The sequence below is a fragment of the Ambystoma mexicanum genome, chromosome 5q, assembly GCF_040938575.1.
Source record: "Ambystoma mexicanum isolate Mex_15411 chromosome 5q, UKY_AmexF1_1, whole genome shotgun sequence".
Taxonomy (NCBI): domain Eukaryota; kingdom Metazoa; phylum Chordata; class Amphibia; order Caudata; family Ambystomatidae; genus Ambystoma; species Ambystoma mexicanum.
In genome coordinates this window covers 178,586,538-178,610,005 of record NC_090933.1, presented here as the reverse complement: position 1 = coordinate 178,610,005, position 23,468 = coordinate 178,586,538, and the positions used below count along the sequence as shown (strand labels likewise).

The following is a 23,468-nucleotide window of genomic DNA, read 5'->3' as shown; positions in this document are numbered from 1 at the left end:
TTTAATGGTTTTACCAAGCCCTTAGTTGGACTTCGGAAAAACTGCCCTAACAGCAACCCTCAGGAAGAAGGGAGGGCACCATCGGGAACAGTCACATACACAGAGACACCTTTTGGGGATGTTTCCCCCCCATTCCTCAGGCCTAAATGGCTTATTGAACCACTCATCCTCATCCAAGTACCGAATCCAGTATTAATATTCCCAGACATAGTAACCAGAGCAATACATGAATTACTGAGACAAGCTGTTCCACGAGGGGGTCGCTGAACCTGCTTCTTAAAAGGGACAGAAAGTGAAAGAGTAAATGTGAACAAACTTGAGAAAGGGGCAAAAGCCCTATATATGAAGGAGAGAACCATTCAAGAAATTATACGCCAACACTTGGGCTGGTATTGTTTCATGGGTAAAAGAATTGTAATAAGGTTAAGGTATGAAAGTTATGACAGGAGAGTATACCAGGTGAAGATACATGTGTAAAAGACCATAAAGATGTCCTGCCAGAAGAATATACCAGGCCAAATCAAGTAGGTTTTAAATGACAGGAGAATCCTTAGGAAGTCACATGCCCCAAGATCCTGCACTATTTGAAACGGGATTCTCTGTTTTGAACTTACCAGCAAAAAGGTACCCGGCGGATGGAACTATTTCCCCATGAACTGTGTGTGTGCGCCAAGAGGGAAAAGCCATCCTCTCGGGCTGGTAACAGGAACTTGGGGAAGGGAGACATTCCCTGGCACTGTGAACATTTTCCACTTGGAACGTTTGGTTGGAGTTCTATCTTTTCGTGAATTGGAACTTTTGTGCACCTTGAGATCCAGAGAGAATATCCTTTGCACCTTGGAGTTCATTTTTAGAGTGTGAGGGCGAGAATAGGACTTCAGACACAGGACGTATTTTTACATTTGGACATCTTGACAACGGACAGACCCCTTCGTTTTTGGTTGAGGTAGGGAAATTCCTCATAGGATAGAGATAGTAAGGCCAACCCATAGCCAAAACTACGAGTCCTCTGTGTCCGAGTCTCATTCCTTGCTCCTCAAAGTGACCAAACAACATGAATTCTATAGATTTTAGGTCTAAATACAAATAAATTATTGTGAATGAAATATACTGAAAAATCACTAATACCCATCATAGAGAACTAGGATTACAAGTAACCCACACCCAGCCTAAAGTTATAGCATCCAGCAGATTTCTGCTGCTTCCCCTCATACTTGCAGGACACACCTGTAGACGAGGTACTCTTTCAGGATCGATTGTCCTCAATGATGATTGTTCTTCTAGGGTAGGTATCAATGTCAACAAAAATATAGCGGAACTCATACCTGCTGCTTTCAGGATTCTGCAAGGACAAGACAGATAAACACCTTTAAAAAATCTTACAAGTGATATTAGTGTCATATCTCAATATCGTAAAGCACTTTTACCTCAATTACTTCGAGATGTACAGTTCCCTGCTTTCTTGGTTCGGATCCTTCAATGTAGAACTTAAGCCGCATACACTTAAGGCCATCTTTTATATATTCAATGTGACTGAAAGAAAAGAGACAACATAACATTTCAAGAAACAGGAAAAGCTACAGGCCATGTTAACTCTTCAATGATACACAAGATAATTAAATAATCAATATTAAATGGTTCTTAATCAGGGGTCTGCAACCTGCAGCTCTCCAGATGTTTTGGACTAATATTCCCATGACCTCTCACCATTGGTGGCTAGTTAGGACTGGTAGGGTGTGTTGTCTAAAACATCTGGACAGCCAAAGGTTGCAGGCTGGAGATCTTTACCCAATGACAGTAGGGCCCTGTAAGAATTACATAGACTAAGTTCAAACAGAAGCCAACCATGACTGATCAAATTTAATTTCAAATAAATAAAACAAAAATAAAACCCAAAAAGACGACACAGGTACAATCCAGAAGGTAGGATAACTCAATTATGAAAAGCAAACTTAAACAAGTAACGTTTTCAACAATTTGCAAACCTCCAGCAGCAAAGACTCTCCATCCACTCCAAGAAACAGCCCCACATCCAAGCCAACACAGTTGAACATTTCAAAATCTGCAAGGAACTTGCCAATCCTACTTCTCTACTTCCCATGCCCACTGCATGGCCTTGGCCACCCACTTTTACCAAAACACAGGACATCCTGTCCTTTCTCTCTTCATCACCCTCCAACCCTACGCCCACCTCTGTACCTAGACAACCCTTGGCCCCTCTCCCTCTTGCCTCCTTTCTCTCCTCCTTCACACCCATAGCACCGGATGAGGTCACCAAGACAGTCTGCTCTATGAAAGACTTGTCTAAACGGGTGCTCCCCTGCTGCTCTAGAACTATCAAAGACAACATTGCCTTCCTCCTAGGCTGAGTTCTGTAACCATTCATTTGCCACTGGCTCCTTTCCATTACCCCTCAAGCACTCCCTTGTGCACCCTACCTAAAAAAGTAATCTGCAGCCCCTTCCTGCCCGACTAACTACCGCCCTATCTGTACTACCCCTTTCTTGGGCAAACTGTTGGAGAAGCTGGTCATCTGCCAACTAATCCATCGCACTGAATCTGTTGGCTATCTTCACGACCGCCAGTCTGGCTTCAGAGCAGCGAGAGGCATGGAAACTGCTCTGAACACCCGGGATGACCTGCTCGTAAACCTTTATTCCAACACTCCCTCCGTTCTCATCCTCCTAGATCTATTCTACGCCTTCAACATGGTCATCATTCCACCTTCATAAATTGGCTTAGTGAAACCATAGGCATCACTGACCAGGCACTGGATTGGTTGACTGCTTTCCTCTCAGCTGGGCCCGTTCCTATCTTCTATCCACTCTCCACCTGTGGAGTCCCTCAGGGTTCCAGCCTCTCGCTGTGGCTCTTCAACATTTACTAGCCCCACCTGATTTCCACCTTCTCTCCTTGTTTTCAACGCTATGCGGATGACACTCTGCTCTCCTTTAAGCTTCCTTCCTCTTCCTTCTCCTCTACTTCCTCTCTCATTCCCAACTGACTGCTATTCAGGCAGTGTACTTCGAACGATCTCTGCCTTAATGCCAGTAAGACTGAGATCCTTCTCATTGGGACTCCGGCCACCTCATTTCCCCCCCCCCCTACTCTCTGGCCGGCCTCCGTGGGCCCCCTCCCCTCAACCTCTTGTGAGGCAAAAAACCTGGGTGTCATGTTTGACTCCTCTTTCTCCTTCTCACCTCACATTGCTGACCTTATCAAGAAACCTTCCTAAATCTGGCTCTTTCCTCCCTCTGCCCTTTTCAACTAATTCAGAATAGGACTGCAAGATGTATCCTCTGCCTAAGAGTGTGGCCCTCTTCTAGTCGATCTCTGGAGAACAGATAGAGAAAATCCATGTTTTTTTGTCCTTTTCCTTCCTGTGTTCTACAGTGAAGCAGGATGGCTGTAGATCAAGAAACTACCTTATTACCTTGGTGTTGGAGTCTTTTTTCAAAGACTTTTGTTGTAGCGGCCTCTCTCTGGGATACGCTGCCGTACTCTATCCGCGCAATTGATGACCATCTTTTGTTCCATCGACAGTTTAAAAAGTTATTTTTTTTAACATGTTACTGGTTACTTCTCTTCCCCCTTTCGATACTTTCCCCTCTTTAGCGCCATGATGCCTTCTGGCGGCTGTTTGTACTGGTATACAGGACTGTGTTTCTCGCCATCGTGCAACTGTGAGAGGATGGCCCGAGGCATAATTTGGACGTGTCAGTCTGCAGTATAAACTGGCAATTAAGATCAGCCATTTTAAGGAGAGGTTCATCACAGAGTATTTTTTTTTAGATGGTCAAAACTCTTGATTGGGGCGTCAGCATTAGCTAAAGAGCGTGCATCCCGACAAGCTTATCAGAGAGGCCGGCCGCGATAGATCATTAGGGATGAACCTGCTGTTATACCCCAGGAGTCTGAGAAAGACCCAGAGTTCCCATTTGGTCTTCCGGGGAGGTGTTGAGGCTACAGCCTTTTTAATTTCTTGGCCTGGGGATGGATGAAGCAGTGGGAGACAAAAACAGCCAAGATACTTTAAGATAACATTTAGCGCAAAATGCAGTAAAGGATATTTATACTGCGCACTATCAACACCAAAGTGGTCCCCTGGCGCTCTGGCAGATCTGAACGGCAAGAGGGTAGAAGTTAGTAGGGCTTAGTGGGAAATGGCTCAGGGGAGCTGTGATGTGCTGTTGGCAGCTTCAGTTCGCCGAATGTGGGTGTGATTTTTTAGGTTGGTAGCTGTAATGTGTTGTTGTGCGAGGCTATGTCTGGTTTGCTTTGTTATTGCAGTATGGTGAAATGTGTGCGGCTTGTTGTGCAGTATAGGTGTGGTTGCGTTTTAGAATTTGAGAGGTGTGAGCAGAGGGATGAAATTGTTAGTCGGGTTTGGTTAGTGGTTGAAAAGTTTGTACTGGTGTGTTGTTGCTTCCCAGGGGGTTGCTCTTCTCATTTATGATGTTGAATACTTCCTTTGGTTGTTGGTTGCTTTTGTGATTCGGTTGTCATAGTATTTCTTTTTTGCTTTGAGTATTTCCTTTTTGTATGCTTTGATTTGTTTTTGATAATTTATTATTTTTGCCTGGTTGTAGTTTTTCCTCCATTCCATCTCGCCACTGCTTTCTTTTGTGATGGGATGACGGGTTTTTCTAGGGAAATGCTGTGTATTGTACAGGGGATCCATTTCTGGATTAGGTCTGCTCTTTCGTCTAAATCGGTTCCATTCAGGATTGTGGTTGAGGATTCCAGTTCTTTTAAGTTACTGCTTTTGATGGTATTCCAGTTTCTTTTCCAGCTCGTGGGGAGCTTTTGGGGCCGTTTGGTTGCTTTGGCTGGTATTCGGATCATGAATGGTATGATGAGGTGATTGCTACATAGTATTTGTATTGGTGGGGTATTAGAGGTCAGGTTTTCGTTGGCAAAGATTGCGTCAAGTGTGTACAGCTGTGGGTGTGTGTGTTGTTCCTTTTACCAACTGGCGTAGTTTCAAGTGGCATTTTTTGGATTGGGCTCAAGTCCTGCCCTTCTCAATGCTCTGGTGACTTTATACAGGTGGTACAAATGTTCGCCCCAAATCCTTCTATGAATGACGATATCGTCGAGCTAAGCCACTGTGAACGTAGATAGGGTTTCAACACCTTATCTATTAATCCTTGTATCATTGCCAGTGCACTGTGTAGGCCAAATTGGAGGATGGCGAATAGAAAGAGCCCCGAAGATGTGGAGCAAAGTTGTCTTTTCCTCATCAGAGGAGTTCAGGGGGACCTGCCAATAATAGTCTGTGTGATCTAGGGTACTGATGTATTTAGTGTCTCCCAACCTCTCTATTAGCTCATCGATTCTTGCCATTAGGTAGTTGAAGACCATGGTATTAAGTCTTCAAAAATCAATTCAAAATCACCAAGAAGCATCCAATTCACAATTGGGGGGTGGAGGGGCAGGGGAAATAAAGGATTCTGAGGGTTCTATTACACCCACTTTTAACAGGTTAGCAATCCCCCCGTCCCCTAGGATTTTCCGGCATAATTCGGGAATGTGGTAGGGCTTAAGGTTAACATTGCTGCTTCCACCCTTTCCTCCAAGGTTTTTCTATTTAGATCAGGAAACAAAAACCACTATACCAAGTTTAGGTGGCATCTGGAAAACGCCATCATTGAACAAGTGCCTAATTTTGTTTACCTGGGATACCATTTTTTTGAGGGTCACAACCATAAGGTTTCCTTTCTCCAACTGAAGGCTAAGATTGCCTCTTTAGCAGTGAAGACCTTTCAAATTAACAGAAAATGTGGTAATTTTTCATTGGTACCGGTTGTTGAATTATATTTTTAAAAGGTTCTTCCGGTAGTAGCACATGGGGCAGAAACGCTGCTTTTTTTTATCCTAAAGCAAATTGGGGAAATCTTCAAGGCTGCTTTTGGAGAAGGGTGTTCTCTTCCTTCTGGGGTCGAATGCTGTTCTGCGCTACGAGTTGGGGCTCCTGTCTCTTGAGGCACAAGTGGCGTGTGTTAGGGAGAATACTCAAAAATGTGCTAATTCCCTCCACCTTAGAGACCCCCAGCAACTTTGCTGGATTTTGAGGACTTGATTTTTTTTACCTGGGGAGATAGAGGCCCTTCCCCCCCCCACTTTCTCATGTATTTTAATGTGATTTTATACACAGTGTTTCTTTTTGGTTATGGAGTCTAACCAACTACATAGGCATCATCTTTTACAATGGTCTCCCAAAGCACCTTCAGTGCAAGACCACAGGTAAGTCTTCCAGATTTCTCAAGGTTTAAATACCTTCTCTGTGATCAACTACTGTTTCCCAGAGCAGTAAAGTGAAATTGACTTTACTTAGCATTGTACTTGCTAGACCCAGCACACCCGATCTTACAATAGAGTGCTGCTGGAGGGGTTACTTAGTATCCCCTGTGTCTAAATGCGCATCTAACATTTTTTATGTTACCCTTTCCTCAATTTACAGGCTGGTGACAGTGGTTTCATTTTGAACTACCTTGGTTTGCATTTACCGTGACCGTTCATGGCTCCGGTAAAGTAACCGCGGGAGCCATCTTTTTCAAAATGACATACAACCATCTTTGCTGAAATGGTGGCCAGTCTTCTTTTTTCGCTAGGTCTTTGTAGAAAGGTCCTTCTAGAGAGTTTCTCTGCATGCCAAACCAGGTTTGGTCTCTTTGTTCATTTTGCCTTTGGCAGGGTTTCTGACAGAAACCCACCTCTGACGCCCGAGTGTCTGGGGTAGGCAGGAGTTGAGGGAGGTGCCCGAAACTCCCTGTGCTTAGTCTCCTAGGAGACCCAAATGCACTCTGTTTGGCTGGCTGACTGTCTGGCTGGCAAGGACAGCCAGCCTGCTGGGTGAGTGACAGCTAAGCTGGAATGAATGGGAGAGAACTGAATAAAAGGCAAGTCTTTTGGCTTGCAAGGCAGAGTCGACACTAGACGAAGGAACCGAAGAAGAGCTTGAAGAGGATGCATGCTGCAACTCCTGGACCGTTGGTTTGCCCGGTGCAGCCCTGCTGCAGTGACTACTTGCCAAGTTCACATCGACAGAGAAGCCCCTGCAAGGACGACTTCTCCCTTTGAGTTGGTGGAACCAATCAACTCCAAAGTAAGCCACCTGGACACCCATCTCGGGGCTGGTTGAGTTCCTCAGAGTTGCTGCAGGAACCGTATAGCCAGGGAGAGGGACACCAGATGGTGTGTGTTACTTTTAAGCTGGCCTAAAGCTTTTGGAAGATCCTCTGGACTCCCACGAAGCAAGACTGACCAAGCCTGAGCCTCCTCAGCAGAGTATGGGACCCCAGAAGTAAGGACAGTCCACCTTTAGAGCCAGGAACCGCGCTTATTGCTATTTGCTGTACCGCAAGGAGCTGAAACGCGAACAGCCACTGAAAGTAAAGTTTGCCGGTTGCCAATTTTGCCAGTGCAAGAGTCCCCCATCCCCCCCCCCCCCACCGCCGACGTCCTCCGTCTTGTCCCCATGACTGAGGCCCAGGAACAGTGAGATCTGCAGAGCTGCACAGTAATAGAAGTCATCAGCTGCAGCTTTTCTTCTTTACCAAGGTACTGTAAAACAAGTCTAAGAGAATTTACCTCTTACTATGGAAGTGCTTGTAACGTCTGCAACTCACAAGTCTAAACAGCTTGTGGCCCTACATTTGATTCTTATTTTTATAAAAGACTCCTAAGAACTTGTGCAAAGACTTTTCTATTTATTTACCTGAAGTGCTGCATCCTATACAAAGACTTTCGCCCATTGACTTTGGCTTAGCCTATTTGAACTGAATGACTCTTACAAGTGCTATCTGAAAGTATTTGCCCTGCTTATCAATATTAGTAATTCCTTGTGTTCTAATAACCTTTGCCTTTTACCAACTTTTTAAGAGTATTCTGAATGCCAACAGTAAGAAATTAATGTCCCCAGAACCCTTGCTACTGAAGTCACCTGTGGGTGTAGGCTGTGTCTGTGGGCCATCCCAAAAGGGTCTTGTCTGATTCAGGAACTCCGAGTGTACAGTATTGAAGTGTATTTTTATGTTACCAGTATATTGCTCCCTCCTAAAGAAGGCTTTATAACTGACTGATAAATTAAGAATTGTTTATGCAAGAAACCTTGAGTGTAAGAGTTTATCTGAATACCTGTAACTGTGAATCTTTGTGTAACTCCACTACAGCTCACGTTTCCCCTCTTGTGATATGCCTGGGTGCTCAGCACGCTACCAAAACTGTGTATTACAAGCTTATACCAAAGGTTGGGTTGCCTATACCTGTAATCATAGTTGTTTCTAGTGTTCCCAGAGGGTACTGCATTCAAAACTTTGCCTAACAGTGTGGAAGCAACTTTGACTCTTTGTCAAAATAACATCAAGAGAAAGACCAACATTGCGGTAGAAATTGAAACAGGTTGTGGAGGGGACGTGTTTCACTTAACAGATGGCTAACTGAATGTGAGAACTTAATGGAAAAACGTGATGTGCATTTACTATTGCTGCAATCTATTCCCCACCTTGCTAAAAAAGAAAATGTGGGAGTGGGATTGGATTTTAACTATCCAAGAGGTGCGTAGAACTAAATTGTTCAATGAAGTTCTTATTGATGTCAGGTCTGTGGGTGTTTTGCCATCTCACTTGTTTAAGTTCCCGTGCTCCACCTCAACCTACAACCCACCAAAAGAAATTATGGGTGCTCGGGAAGGAGTGGAGCGGAGTCTTAGAAGTTGCAGATTTAGTAAGTCTGCAACAGTTGTTGAAATATTTGCACATTTTCTTCAGGACTTGAGTTTTGGAAATAGCATCGCATTTTAAATTTCGATCATCTTATTCGAGCTTTTAACATTTCATCTGCTGGTTTTCTTGGCAACAAGATATGACATCTGGGAATAAGTGTGGGGGTTTGGCAGCACTTTGATTTTTGAAAGCTTTGTTTCTTCAACTAGGGATCGGCAGAATATTCGAGTACCTCATTTTATGAATTGTTTTTTAATTCAGTATTTGTTGAATTGAGAAGAATTTGTATGCAGCGTTTTTACAGTTTTTTAATATGTAGATATGGTCTTATGATAATGATGGTATTGTTGCATTTACACGTTTTTAATTATGTTTATTTCATTAATATATTTCACAATAAACAATAAAATAAAATAATTGCTGAACCTACTGTGATAAAAGTAAAGTATTGGTGCTCTGTAGCTAAATGTGAATTCATATATATTAGTCACTTACCTGTGATTTTTGATGGATAATAGTTGCCAAAGGCCTAAATGATACATTTTGTCTAAGCTGTGTTTTTAAGAGTACAGTGTATGTGATTAACTGGACCCTTAAACTCTCAAGCCATCCTACGTCTCAGCCTTACTGCTCAGTAACACTACCTTGACAGAGTTGGCTGGGCATGTGGGTCTTCCCCATTCATCAAAATGAGGTGGCCTCTTAGAATCTGTCCATAAGGCTGATTCTAAATCCATCTCAACAATGGGACATGTCACAGCAGAAAGATCGACTGACAACTTTAAGGCAAAATGTAAGATCACAGTTTCATTATTGGATGCCAAAACAGGAGATTAGGATTAATTGAGCCCATGTAAATACAACTTGAATACATTTCTCTTTGTGACCCTAGATGTGGTGTCACTGTACACTAGCATTCAGCACACTAAAGGGACTGGAAACCACTGAATTCTTTCTAAAAACAAGATCTATTTCATTCCTACAACAGAACGACATGAATTTTAGAGATGCTCAACTTTGTTCTAAACAACAACATCTTTATGTTTAACAAAATAATCTACAAACAAGAGCAAGGAATGGCCATCGGTGCCAAATTTGCAAACTCCTGTGCAAATCTATTTATGGGGCCCTTCCAGCTAAATCACACATGAGATCATCATGCATTAATTGACAAAAATGTCATGTACTGGGGACGGTACATCGACAATGTACTTATGATACGGAATGGTAAGAAGACTTAACTTGAAGACTATATTACCCATCTCAACAAAAATAACTACAACATAAAATTTACAGAAAAGTTAGCTCACAGACAATTGAATTCTTAGACCTACAACTCTACACAGATGGGGAAAGAATACTAATGGATCTCTATATCAAACCAACGGCAGTCAACAACAAATAACACGCACAAAGTAATCACGTTAAACATACCATCAAAAATATTCCTTATGGAGAAATACTTAATAATTGTAGTACAGAAAGCAAATATCTAACACACAATGGATCTGAAAGAAAAATTTATTCAGAGAGGCTACCATGAGGATTCCTTAGATCGAGCTATAAGGAAAGCTGAAAAAAAATCTCCAGGCCCAGTCTACTAGCCAACAAGCAGAAAATGTCAAAGAAATGGGCAAAAACACATTTTATCACTACATATAGTAGTGAAGCATTCATCGTGAAGAAAGTGTTAAACAAACATTGGAATATTTTACAAACAGATGCAACACTAAACAAATATTTAGAAGAGAAGCCGACAATTACGCACAAGTAATCTTAGTGAATTCGTGAAAGTGCCAGCACTGATAGGCTTCTACAAATGTGGTAATTGCACAATTTGCACCCAGATGCTACATGGTACTAAACACATAAGGTTGCCAACTGGAAAAATTCAAGAAATTAGACAATTCATTAACTGCAAAAGCAAGCATGTGATCTACGCAATCGTATGGGTTTGTGGCAAGAAATACATAAGCAGTACAGTAAGAGAATTGAAAAATCGTATTATGGAACACCTAAGAGCAATAAAGAATGGAGACGCAAGATATCCTATGGCCATCCACTTAATTCAAGAACACAGCCAATCAAACATAAAGGACATTAAATGTTTGGGTTTAGAGAAAATTGATCAACCAGAAAGAGGTGGCAATAGAGAACTATTACATAGAAGAGAAGCAAAGTGGATCTGTATTCTGAACACGTCATACTGGTTTGAATACAGAACACGAGATGGCCTATTGGCTCTAATCTATGACATTGGAGAAATTAATGTATTTTGATGCATGCATAACTGACATGGACAAATTATGTTTTAAAAAAATGGTACTTTGATTATTATACCACCCCCTCCTTTTTTTGTCTTGGTTGCAATCTTAGACCATGCCTACATTTTTCACAAGATTTCCACTGCACATTATCTTTATCTTTCTCTTTTTTTCATTCTTTTTCTCTCCCAAAGATTCATTTTCTTCAATCATGACAAACACAAAGTTTTATTGTTACATGACAAATCAGCTTTCAAAATAATCATAACTACACTCAGAATAGAAACCAACATTGCCAAAATCTATTGTTTTTGCTCATAAGCAAACTAAACTTGTGCTGAGCGGTGAATCTGCCACTCCAAAATGGCCACCTAACACGTGACGTCATTGTGTCACGCTTACGCGATGAAGTCATCACGCTATAATGCAGACTATAAAAGGCGAAAGTAGAAAGCATAGGGATCAATTGCGGATCCTGGCGGAAACAGCAAGACAATCGGACCTTGCTGCTGAAAACCACTGAAAAAAGGTAAACTCATAATTTTTTTAATAATTCTCCGGGGAAGAATTGTAATTGTAGTTTGACTGCCCAGCATTCTATAGTGCATTCTATTGCATGCACTATACGGTACAAGGTTTCTGACCTAAAGTATCTGGATCCATGTAAATGTACCAAACCTGCAGACTTCTGCCTCAGTAGAACTTGCAAAATGCTGTCTTTCAGGAAACCATATCTGTATCTTGGGACTCAAGAACACTTGCTGTGATGGCTCTGCGAACCGCCCAGTACTTATCCCAACTTCTGCCATGCACCCCATGAGATAAATTCTTCCTTTGTAGCCAAAAACATTTAGGAACAGGACTGGGTAAATGCACAAGGCTAGGGATGCACTAGGAACCTGGAGATTCCACCATGCACCTCCTCAAGGGTCAGCATCGCTGAGGAGGTGGAGGTCCTTGGGATCAACCCAGTCCCATCCTCAAGCATTACACTTCGTCACACATACTGGGAAGAATACACTCCACTGCTTGTCCATCCAGAAGGGTCGGAGAAGTAAACAAAGCTTCAGAGGCATTAGCACTCCTAAACATCGGGCAGTCCATTAAATGCTCAGGAATGCAGGCATCATCTACCCAACTAGTCGACAGGATAGCTCAAGCGCAACAATCTAGCCTTGGAAACAGAATGACGACAGCCCCATCAGTTACATACCCCGGTAGGGCTAACTCGGGCATAGCCTTACTGCATAAACCCTTTTAGGTCAATAAATTGAGTATACCATTAGGGGTAATAGTGACAGTAAAAAAGTAACAGCAGCTACCATGCACTCTGAAACTGGATTTCCGGTGATAGTGTCGCTATATCAAACTAAATCATCCACATCATCATCTGAAACCATGGTCCATGCTGGCAGATGCGTTCCATTGGATACTCATCAGCCTTGCCCTCAGAAACCAATTAGGCTTCCTCATCTGCTATACGAGCCTTCTCCAACACCTTAACTTAAGTTTCCCTCTACTTCGACGCGGATTCACATGCACTCACCCCCAACTCCAACCTCTCTGGCCTCCTGCACACGCCACCTCCCACTCAGTGGGCCATGGAAATGGGAGAAGGGATCCATTCTGAGCCCTCTGTGGTGTCCGTTTCTTCTCAGGCCCCTGCCTAAATGGAACATGGGCTTGCAACTCTTATGCACTTTGCACCATGGGGCTTTGCCCTAGGTGCGACTAGCAACACTCCCCCACCCCCCCCCACCTACTCCCCCCACCCTAGCCATTACCGGATGGTAACAGCCACTGTCCCAAGTTGATAGTCTCTCAAAATGCAGCATTATAGCTTTATTAGGTGAAGTATGATGGCAATAGGGACTTCCTAAAGAGAACATGACTCTTAATGTGTGCAGGCTGCTCTCTGCAGCTTTTGAGTGACTCACAGTGCAGCAGGAGCCGCAGAGTGATCACAGAGGTTGCAGTTCAGAAGTGTACAAACCAACAACTGATTGCGGGCTGCATCTCTGTAGAAAATCGCGCAAGGCAACCCAACAAATGGGCCGCCTGAAGCAAAGCAGGGCGACAGGCGCCATTTTCCCGCTCGGTCCGGTGCTGCGACTGGGGCTGGTGGTGGAGGGGGGACATCAGTGCTAGCCATAACCTCCCTGGGAAAAACCCACCTCCCCCGGGATGGGGATGCAGCAGACCTCGCCAGCTGACGGTGCTTGATCGGGACCACACAGCGTGGAAATGAATACTCAGACGCCGGACGCCCATCCCCCAATCAGGCGGGTGTGCAGCGGGAATAGACGGTGAGCTGTCAGACGGAACCCAGCAGCCGATCGAGGTGAGGACGGCGGGGGCTGCCATACCATCCCGCTAATAGTTGTGCAGCTGGAAACTGATAAAAGCCCCCAGCGAGGAGCGTGGTGGCGGGCGCTCATTCTCGCCCCCCCCCACCAGCTCGACGTTGCCGGCATCCATGAGGTCGACGAGCGGGCCCACGCACTCCCAGAGCCCCGGTATCCGGCGCCTGAAGCACACAGGGGCAGACCTACAAATAGGGACGTGAAGAGCACACAGACCAGCAACACTAAGACCTGGGTATTCCTGGGGCACACACTGAAGGGTGGGAGAGTCTGATCCTGCCACAGCCACGTCTCGTAATTGGGGGGCCATTCCCCTGCCACACTCTTCTATCAGAGCCACTCCCTCACCCCCAACCATGGATCAGAGCCTGGAATGCTTAACGGTCTCCAGAGCTTACTGGGGACAGAAGGATTACACCCCTCCACAGCAAGACACACAGAACTCGCTGGAGGCACCCCAAATGGCCGCGAACCATTGAAACTGCTGGTTACCAGTCCTGTCCGCACAGGAGAGGACATCCTGGCCCGCGGATGCAGAGGAAGAAGGGCACAAGGGGGAGCATTTCCCTGCTAGAAAAATCACGGTCCATGTGCTCATGGTCAAAAGCCACCCCAGGGCCAACCAGGGATCAAACCGGCCGACAGAGACAGGGAAAGAACATGAGCTGGGGCACCCGGTCTCGCTGCACTTGACGCTTGGCACCACGAGCAGCAACAAAGCACCCTCCTCCCACTGGGGCCACGGTTACCCTATCCAGACAAGACATATCAGGAAGGAGCAGGAGGAGGCGCTGAGACTAACTACGTGCCCCTCGGGTCAGTCAGCCCAATGATATAAAACCTCAGCCCCCACCGAGGCACCGACAATCAAAACCTGCAGTGAAACAGTCGATCAACCACACAGCACCATGGAGAAAGACAAGATCAAGAAGGCCAGTCTCCAATGTAAGATGAACCAATACACAGTGGGTGCTTCTCAGACACCTGCAACCTGTGCAAATTGGTCAGAAGATATGGAAGGGGCGCCACAAGACTTCCAAATCACGCTCCGCGACATAATGAGAACCATAGGTCAATCCAGATCCTCAATGGAAGATAAAATAGGTGGCCTCTCAACAGAAGCGACCTTCCTTAGACAGGATTTGCAGAACATGGCTTCAAGAGTCGAGGAGTTGGAGCAACGCATCTCGGATTGGAAGGATGCCATTAAGAAAATGGAAAAACAACTGTCGGTGGTTACCCAGAAGCTTACGCAACTTGAAAACAGAGGACAGCGAGGGAAGAGCCAGGCAAAACAACATCTGCATCCTTGGAGTGCCAGAAAAAGAGGAGGGACCCAGTATGGATCTCTTCTTGGAACAGTGGTTAACCGAGCTCTTCGCCCCAAAGACACTTTCTAAATTATTCTCAGTGGAAAGAGCACATAGGATGCCAGCGGGCCGCCCCATCCCCAGGCCACCCAGAATATAATAGGATGCCTACTGAACTATCGAGACCGGGATTCCCTGCTGCAAATGGCGCAGGCTACCGGTCCCATAATGTACAATGCCTATCGGATCAGGTTTTTTCCGGACTATACCAAGGAGCAAAGAGGTTCAGAGAGCTTGTCAATCCTTTGAACGTGTTAAAAGGAAGTTGCATTCATTAGGCATAAAATACGCACTCTTTTTCCCAGCGCAACTCAAAGTCCCTATGACGGAACCGTGCACCTCTTTCATAATCCCAAGGAGGCTTGGTCGTGGCTTGAGACGAATGTCCTGTCACTGCCAGAACACCGAATGCCGAAAGGGCAACCTGCAGGAGAACCAAATCTGGGTCACTCGACAGCACTGATCGACTCACAATCAATGGAGCAAGTGGCACCCACGGAATCTACACCTGGGGCCGGGGGCAATGGATGTTCTAGCGCCTATTGACGCCGAACAGTATCTTGCAGGAGGTGCAAGGGCAGGAGACTACAGCGGCTACAGACTCGGAAGCAGTGGCTCACATGATCTGCTGCAGCGATTATCCAGCAAATTTTGACAGTTCTTTTGCACCCAGTTGGAACGTAGTTAGGGCTACAGGTGCTTCTAGTTGGGGAGGAGTACAGGGAAGGAAAGGGGGGATAGTTCGGCAACCGATGTTGGCTGGATTATTGTTTTTGTAGTGTTAATAATGTACGCAGCACACAAGGGCACCCAGATAGGGTTTGACATGCAGAGGGAAGGGTTAGTGGGTGGCCGGGATGGAACTGGAAGGAAGAGGCACCACCTGGTCAGTGATGGTATTCCCTTGGGATGATGGCTCATGAAAGGAAGGTCACGATGATGACCTGGAATGTAAACGGGCTATGTTCCGGGGTTAAGAGAAGGTTAGTTCTGTAGTTTCTTAACAGGTTCTCCCCAGACATCGTGTTTCTCATAGAGACTCATCTAGCAGGGACGGAAAGCAGATTCTCTCTCAGATCCAATTATGAGGTGGCTTTCCATGCAGGTATTGCTAGGTCTCCATGGGAACACATACTGTTGCATAAAAGGGTCCGATTACAGCAAACGGAGGTGAGATCTGATCACAGGGGGTGCTATGTCCTGGCGAGGGGAGTACTGTGGGGTGATACTCTGGGAATGGTTGCGGTCTACACCCCCCCCCTCACTATCTATGGATCTCCTGGCGGAGCTACAGGGGCTCACGTTTCAGTGCCATGCTGAGGTGATGGACTGGGGACTAGACAGAACACACGTGGGCCTGTAAAAACCTGATGACCTGCACTAAACTATGTTCCTTTACTGAAGCCCTGGGGTGGGTCGACACGTGGAGGTGGGTACATCACACCGAGAGGTGCTACTCCTTTTTCTCAGGGGGAGGGGGCACGCCTCAATGTCACGAATAGACTATTTTATCGTCCCTGCAGGCATGATACACCAACTGCTGTCCGCCAAATACCTGGCCAGAGGGAAATCATTTGTTTCTCCTGCATACCACCCACCTCCTGGCTTATAAAAATGCATGCAGGTAGGCCACCATCAACTTCTCTTCGTTTGCTCCATTTTGAAATTAGCCTGCCAACACATGGCCAGCACTGCATGTATTACCCAGTTGAGATTCTTCTCATATGATACAGGTGTACCTGGTCTGAAAAACATTTGCAATTCTTTCAGCCGCCCTGCTTTTCTGTTGCTTCCCCTTCCGCTTCTGCTTCCCCTTCCACTCCCCCACCCCCTCCCAGGGATAAGTTGTCTAGCTTTTTAGCCACAACAAACAGTGGCAACGCTCCTAACAGAGAGCGAGCAACCCAGTATGATACAGCAATCATTAGCCATGCAACTTGATTCTGAGCAGGTTCTGGATGTACCACTTTGCAACATTGCAACTTGAGGAATACTTATGCCCTCTTGCAATGTTCTTTCTGTCTCCTCTCCAGGATCCCAAGCAGCCTGCCTTTGCTGCCCTATTTAGAGGCCAGCAGGAAGATGTTATTGACCAATCTGTGAAGAAATGTGCGTCCTGAAGAAGATGGTCTAAACCACTAGTGAACCATCTAAACCGGTCGACCAGATCTGTTGTGGCTCGACCACGCGATATCCCCAAGACCAGCAGGGGGTACTGCTACAACTGATAAAGAACCCATATAGCACGGGTTCTATCTATAGCGAACCCCAGAACCAGTGGGGCTTGTATTGTTAAGAAAATTGAAAATGTTTAAATTTATGATGTTTTACATCCCCAGCGATTGGGCAACCACCAACATGCAGAGCATGGGGAGCCATTAGGGGAATTAAAAAGTGCTACAAATCCTGATGTCTCCAGTCCCCTCATGCTAACCGAAGCAGTTTGGTTCATGATTATGAGATCTAATCCCCCTCTCGTACTCACCCACAACACCGTTGGTTGCCCCCCCCCCGCCTGTTTTTTAGGCTGTTGGTTACAGAATTTAATGTGTTGTATAGATAACCACATCCTTTGTAGAGAGTCAGGGACAGTCTTTCCTCCTATCCCTCTTAGATAGGGATTGCACCATCCGCTGTCTAGGGACAGGCACGCTCCCAGCAGGGATAGGGTGTCCTTCCTGAGGGCCAGTACAGCTCACCATCTTGTGTCCCCCGTTTGGGACTATTCTTCAGTCGCCACAACAACTCCTTTTTGCCTTCAACTGCAATTAGACCTTTGTGCTCCTAGTGATCTTTTTTTTTTGTACCAGAGGGATATCCGACCACTCCCCCCTGATCATGGAACTAAAGAAAGGAAGGGCAAAGCCCAAAGGGAGCTGGCGCCTCAATACCCATTACCTAGGGGACCCCAAATTTGTGGAAGGCCTTGCAGCTAAGACTGACAAATATTTTGAGGTAAACATGGGGACAGTCTACAGCCCAGTTATGCTTTGGGAAGGGTACAAGGCCACGCTGTGGGGGGAGGCCCTTTCAATGGTGGCAGCCAAGCAGAGACAGCATGTGGAGGAGGTGGAGAAGGCTGAGAGGGAAGTGCAACAGGCCGAGGCGGAGTTCCTCTCCTCTGGGGCGCAGAAGGCCAATGGGCGCTAGTCACAGTGCAGGAGGCGCTAGGCAACATTGCGCTAGATAACGCTAAAGAAGCACACTTGGCCAGACAAAGCCAAATCCATGAAACTGGGGATGAAGGGGGGTACAATGCTGGCCTGGTTAGAAAGGCAGGACAGAGGATCGTGGCTCGTAAGCGCTCTACGGGACACTCATGGGGAGGAAATCACCTGCGACACAGATATAGCCGAGGCCTTTGTGCAAAATTATGAGGCGATATATAGCATGGGGAGGAGAGACCGAGATACTTGGGACCCAGATGTATTGGGCCGGGTGCCTATCCCGCGGTTCTCTGCCCAACAGGCCTCATGTCTGGAAGCTGACAATTTGGAGGAGGAGGTCTCTGCAGCAGTCGCACAGCTGCAGTCCGGGAAGACACTAGGGCCCAATGGGTTGCCAATAGAGCTATGGGAGCGGCGGGGGGAGAAGGTGTGTGGTTACTTGCACCGCCTCTTTCTGCAATGCAAACTAGATTGGGATCTTCGTCCTGACCTCAAAAAGGCGAGCATAGTGGTCCTCCCAAAGCCAGGCAAATCCCTGGAGTATTGTGCCTCTTCTAGGCCAATATCCCTAATAAATGGGGAGGCCAAGTTCCTGGCCCGAGTACTGGCCAATCGCCTAATGCGGGTGATAGGCTCATTGATACATCCGGACCAGTGCAGGTTTATGCCTTCTAAATCCTCGCGAATGAACATACACGTGCACAGCTCGCCATTGGCTTAGCAGCCGAAATACCAGATGAGTTGGCGCTCCTTGCCATAGACAGAGCGCTGGCTTGTGGTTGATCGTGCCGGGGAAGTCACGACCTGCCTGGCAGCCGAGGAGCCCGACCTTTCGGCACTCCCAGTGCCCGCGGACTCGCAGTGCTTGGCCTTCTGTTGGGCCCCCGTCGCCGGGGCGCCCTCACAGGACTTAGAAGACCGCTCAGACTTTTTCTTCACCTTCTCACCTGCTGTGCCCTTCTCCAGCCAGGCGGCGAGGCGGGAACGACGATCTTGCTTGGTCCGTTCCGACAGGTTCTTGCAGAACGCACAGTCCTTCTCCACGTGCGTCTTGTCCTCATGAAGGCAGTAGAGACATCTCGAATGCTCGTCCTCCTTGAAAACATTTTGCAATCCACATACTGGGAAGCTCCTGAACAGCTTGGATCCGGGCGTCGAGCTTCCCTTGTCCTGGGCCATGTCCGTTGAGGTAGGCCACAGATCTTCTGAAATCCTCCAAAAAGCGTAACTCGACGAAAACTTCACCCTTGAGGGGCGTAGAAGAATTCCGAAATGGGTCGCCGTTATCGGAAGTAGAAACGGTGGAGCTTGAGGCTCGATTAAACTGAAAAAATGAGAAAAATCTCCTGAAAAAGTGTGAAAATGCAGTAAAAGCTTGAGAGCTAAAGCACGAGGACTCTCAACACTTGAACGTGCAGTAAAAATCTGAGGATGGCTGCCAGGGGAGGGGCTTAGGTAGAGGGCAGTCATTGGCTGGGGGCAATATGACCCAGAGATCAGCGATTGGTTACTACTAAGAAAGACAGATCAGAAACGAAAATGATACTGATTTTTTCTTTACCGAGGATTCCCAGCCTGACGACGGGGAATATTCATGAGCATGTGAATCCATGCCAGACCCCATGCTGGAGAATATCAAAAGTTCAGCGGGCTAAAAATAAATTGGCAAAAGTCTGTCCTTTTCCCAATACAGGGTGAGGTGAAATGGCTTTCCCAAGAATGCCCATACACAATAGCTACAACAGGCTTCAAGTACCTGGGAATCCACTTTAGCCCATGCTTAGCAGATTATATCCAGCTCAATCTAACCCTTGTAATGCACAAATTTGTACTAGACACCACCCATTGGCAGTCCCTCCCACTGACCCTGCTGGGCAAGGCGGCCTTTTTCAAGATGCTTTCTCTGCCCAAATTCCTATATGCCCTATAGAACGCCCTGCTCCCAATTCCAAAGAAGGTCTTCACCGACATCGAGGGGTTCTTGAGGGGGGCGCTCCTGTGGGGTGGGAGGGGGGGGGGGGGGGTCAACCACGGGTGGCTTAAAGACGCTACAGTGGTGAGTGTGGGAGGGAGGAATAGGTTTACTCAACCTGCGCAGATACTACTGGGCAGCCCAGCTAGGGACAGTAAATGACTGGCTAAATGGGGATCAATCTCTCCCGCACTTCGCCACGGAGCGGAAAAGGCTGAGAGGATGGATGCTCAGGCAAGCCCTATACGGGGGGAAATTATATTTTGGGCCCCTAACTGGACCGATGAACACACGTGCCAAGTCTGGGCGAAGGCTCACCAGGATATGGGGTGGGGCCGGAAGCTGACCCTTGCCCAGCCCATATGGCACAAGGCACTCCTTGGGGAACTGTTGAAGGTGGGGTACCTAGAGAGCTGGGCAGTGAACGGCATAGGCACATTGGAGGACATCAAAAAAGATGGACAACCTCAGTCGTTTGACGAACTACAGCAGCAATATGGCCCGTCAACAGGAGAGGGGTTCAGATGCATGCAAATATCTCATGCTATTGCAGCCCAATCCCCCTGCCTGGGCGATGTTCCAAGCAATACCCCACTCGAGGCTAACTTATTTACTGCAAGCATCCCTGCTAAAGTCACGTCAACTTTATATCAAGTACTCACGGCATTTGTGGCTGCAAATTCCACCAACTTGCAAAAGAAGTGGGAACAGGATCTGAGTAGGATTGAACCAGAGGAGTTGGCAGAGGCCTTGATGTTCCCGAGGGAGGTGGGGATATCAGCACGGTTGCAGTTGATACAATTTAAAATTATCCATAGGGTATACTACTCCTGCACAATGCTCACCAGATGGGGTAAGACTGACAGTGATGCTTGCCTTAGATGTGATCGGGAAGGAGGTTCTTTTTATCATACACTTTAGGAATGCCCACAAATCAGAACCTTCTGGGCTAAATGCATGGGAAAACTGTCCACTGTAATGGAGCCCGGGTTACGTTGGAGCCAAAATTGGCATTACTGGTAATATGGGAGGACACAGAATTCAACAAATATGAGAAAATGTTTCCTGGCTGTATCATTGGGACTGGTCAAAAGACTGATAGCATCAGCCTGGGGATCAGTGGAGTGCCCAAGATTAAGCCAGTGGTCGGCAGAAATCGACAGTTGCATGGCCCTGGAAAGAAGGGTTTACAGAGCCTGGGGCAGTCCTGGGAAATGCACGAAGGTTTGGGGGAAATGGGAAGATTTGGGTTAGATGGATGGATGGGAAGGAAGGGCCGGAACTTGACAGCTCCCCTACAGACCTATCTCACTGACGCCTTGGAAGGCGGCGCTCTCATGTCAACATGAATAATATATATGGACTTTATCTGTAATATGTGCAAGTCGTACTTTGTTGTTTATTGTTTGTTCTGTTATGAAACCAATAAACAGATTGATTAAAAAAAATATATATAAGAATCTCTATTGGTATTTGTGCCAGAGCAGAGCAAGGTTTCATGTAGTATGCATTTACAGGAATTTTGTTTCATTTAAGGGCTCTCAAACATACCTTACATGCTGCCTTCTCCCTCGTCGTGTGGTTTCACCATAACCTTTAATGGGTTCACCAAAAACACCAATAACCTAGACCCAGATAAAAAGAAAACATTGGCAATTTAAAAATAGTTGTATAGAAAAGATTTCATACACATAGGGGGTATGCAAACTGTTTATTTTTAAGTTACTTCTATCATAACATTACAGATGTTGCTACCAGTTTCAGCTTCTATGAAAAACTGGCCAGCGGCTGCAGGCAAAAAAAACCCCCAAAATGTTCAAATTTCAGTCTATTCCAAAAAAAAAAAAAAAAAAAAATATATATATATATTTTTTTTTTAACTTTTATTGTTAGCTTGACGACGAAGCAAGGAAGAGAGCAATACCACATATCGTGACAATCAACTATGCAAGAAATACATCAAACATTCAATAACATATATATACAATTGACAGTCCGCAGCATACAGTTAGGGCCGATTATAAAACGTGAACAATACACTAGTTTAGGGAGCGGTAAAGACAGGAGATGATGGTGTAGAGAGGGTACCCTCCAAGTCCACTCGCAGTGAGTCCATGTAAGAGCAAAACAGTAACCATACGTTCCTGGGTCTAGAATGCAACGGCTGTTGGTTGGACCAAGTTTCTTCAGTGTCCGATGCCCATGTTACAGATCCAAGCCACTAAGTGTGTGAAGGAGCCCCGGGGCGGAGCCAGCATAGCAGAATGCACCGAGCGGCAAGGAGCATGCAGAGGCCTGCACGTTTTTGGGCGTCCCGTCCCAACCTGGGAAACTCGTGAACCAAGCATTGCAACGGAAAGGTGTGGTCCAGGACTGCAGACACCGTCATACAGACCGTTTCCCAAAACTGAGCTAGGTGGGGGCAGGCCCAGATCATGTGAATATATGTGGCACTATCACACCCGCATCTCGTACGTTCGTGGGAGTGTTCCGGGAATATGCGGTGCAGCCTGATCGGGGTGTAATGATATCTATGCAAAATTTTAAATTTAATTAGTTTAAAACGAGAGTTAAAGGAAACCCTCCGGGTGCGTGCGCACATGATTCCATCGCTGGTCCAACAGTTCCACCGCCAGGTCATCTGCCCATGATCATTTCAGCTTCTCAAATGAAAGAGTGCATTTATTCTGTAGCAATGTATACAATCTGGAGATCTTCTCTTTGAAGGAAGCCGCGTTGCGTAGCTCAGCTAGGATGGGATCGCCAGCGGGGTGTAGGGGGGGAGGGGAGTATCGTGGGGAACTCTGGGTATCTCAGTTTAAGGAGGTGGCCGAGGCCCGAATATTGGAGCCACGCAGCCAGTTTCCGTTGTAGCGCCAGAGGGAGATACAGCCACTGAAGGAAGTTATCCTGGGTAAAAACATTGCAAACTGACTCATAACCAGCCTTGGACCACCGGAGCACCATGGGCGAGGGAATATGTGGGACCCCCGGCAGAAAATTCCAAAAGGAAAGTTGACCATGGAATGGGTAGGGTGTGTTGGTCAATTTCCAGATCTTGGCAAAGGCAAGCGATGTGCTGGCGACCGGGTCGTGAGATTTACGCTCAGGGTGTAGAGTTGCAAGAATTAAGGATCAGACATCCCGTCCCTTTACCTCCAGCTGTTCTAGTCTAACATGTGGAGGGAGATCAGAAGTGTTAAACCAATGTGAGGCAAATTCGCTTGGGCAACAACCCAGTATTTGGTAAAATCAGGTGCAGCGTCTTCCCCTCTGTCAATGGAAGACGTCAAGGTCCCCAGCTTAAGCCGGACTGCTCCAGAGTGCCACAAAAAAAGAATTAACAATACGGGCCAGTTCCTGGAAAAAGCCCCCACCAGGCCACAGGGGTATATTAGTGAACCGATAAAGTAACTGCGGAAGTACAATCATCTTCAGGATCCCAATCCTACCTTCCAGGGAAATCGGGAGTCTCGCCCAGCCTGAAGCCATCCCCGCGAGAGCGGTTAGGAATTTCCCATAGTTGCTTTCATACAAATCAACGAAGTAGCGTGCCACCTCAACGCCCAGGTAGGAGAACTTTGAGCCCAGGTAAAACCCTCCATG

General features: G+C 46.4%; 1 protein-coding gene across 1 annotated transcript in view; it reads right to left on the bottom strand.

The window, feature by feature from the left end:
• The window catches only part of TIMM21 (translocase of inner mitochondrial membrane 21), a 251,204-nt gene that overhangs the window by 136,256 nt on the left and 91,480 nt on the right, over nt 1-23,468 (bottom strand). Inside the window, exons 4-6 of the mRNA XM_069620710.1 lie at nt 21,414-21,487; nt 1,428-1,533; nt 1,228-1,342 (exon numbers count right to left, since the gene is read on the bottom strand). Of these exons, the coding sequence (XP_069476811.1) occupies nt 1,247-1,342; nt 1,428-1,533; nt 21,414-21,487 (276 nt within the window). The 3' untranslated portion in view covers nt 1,228-1,246. The remainder of the gene's footprint in view (nt 1-1,227; nt 1,343-1,427; nt 1,534-21,413; nt 21,488-23,468) is intronic.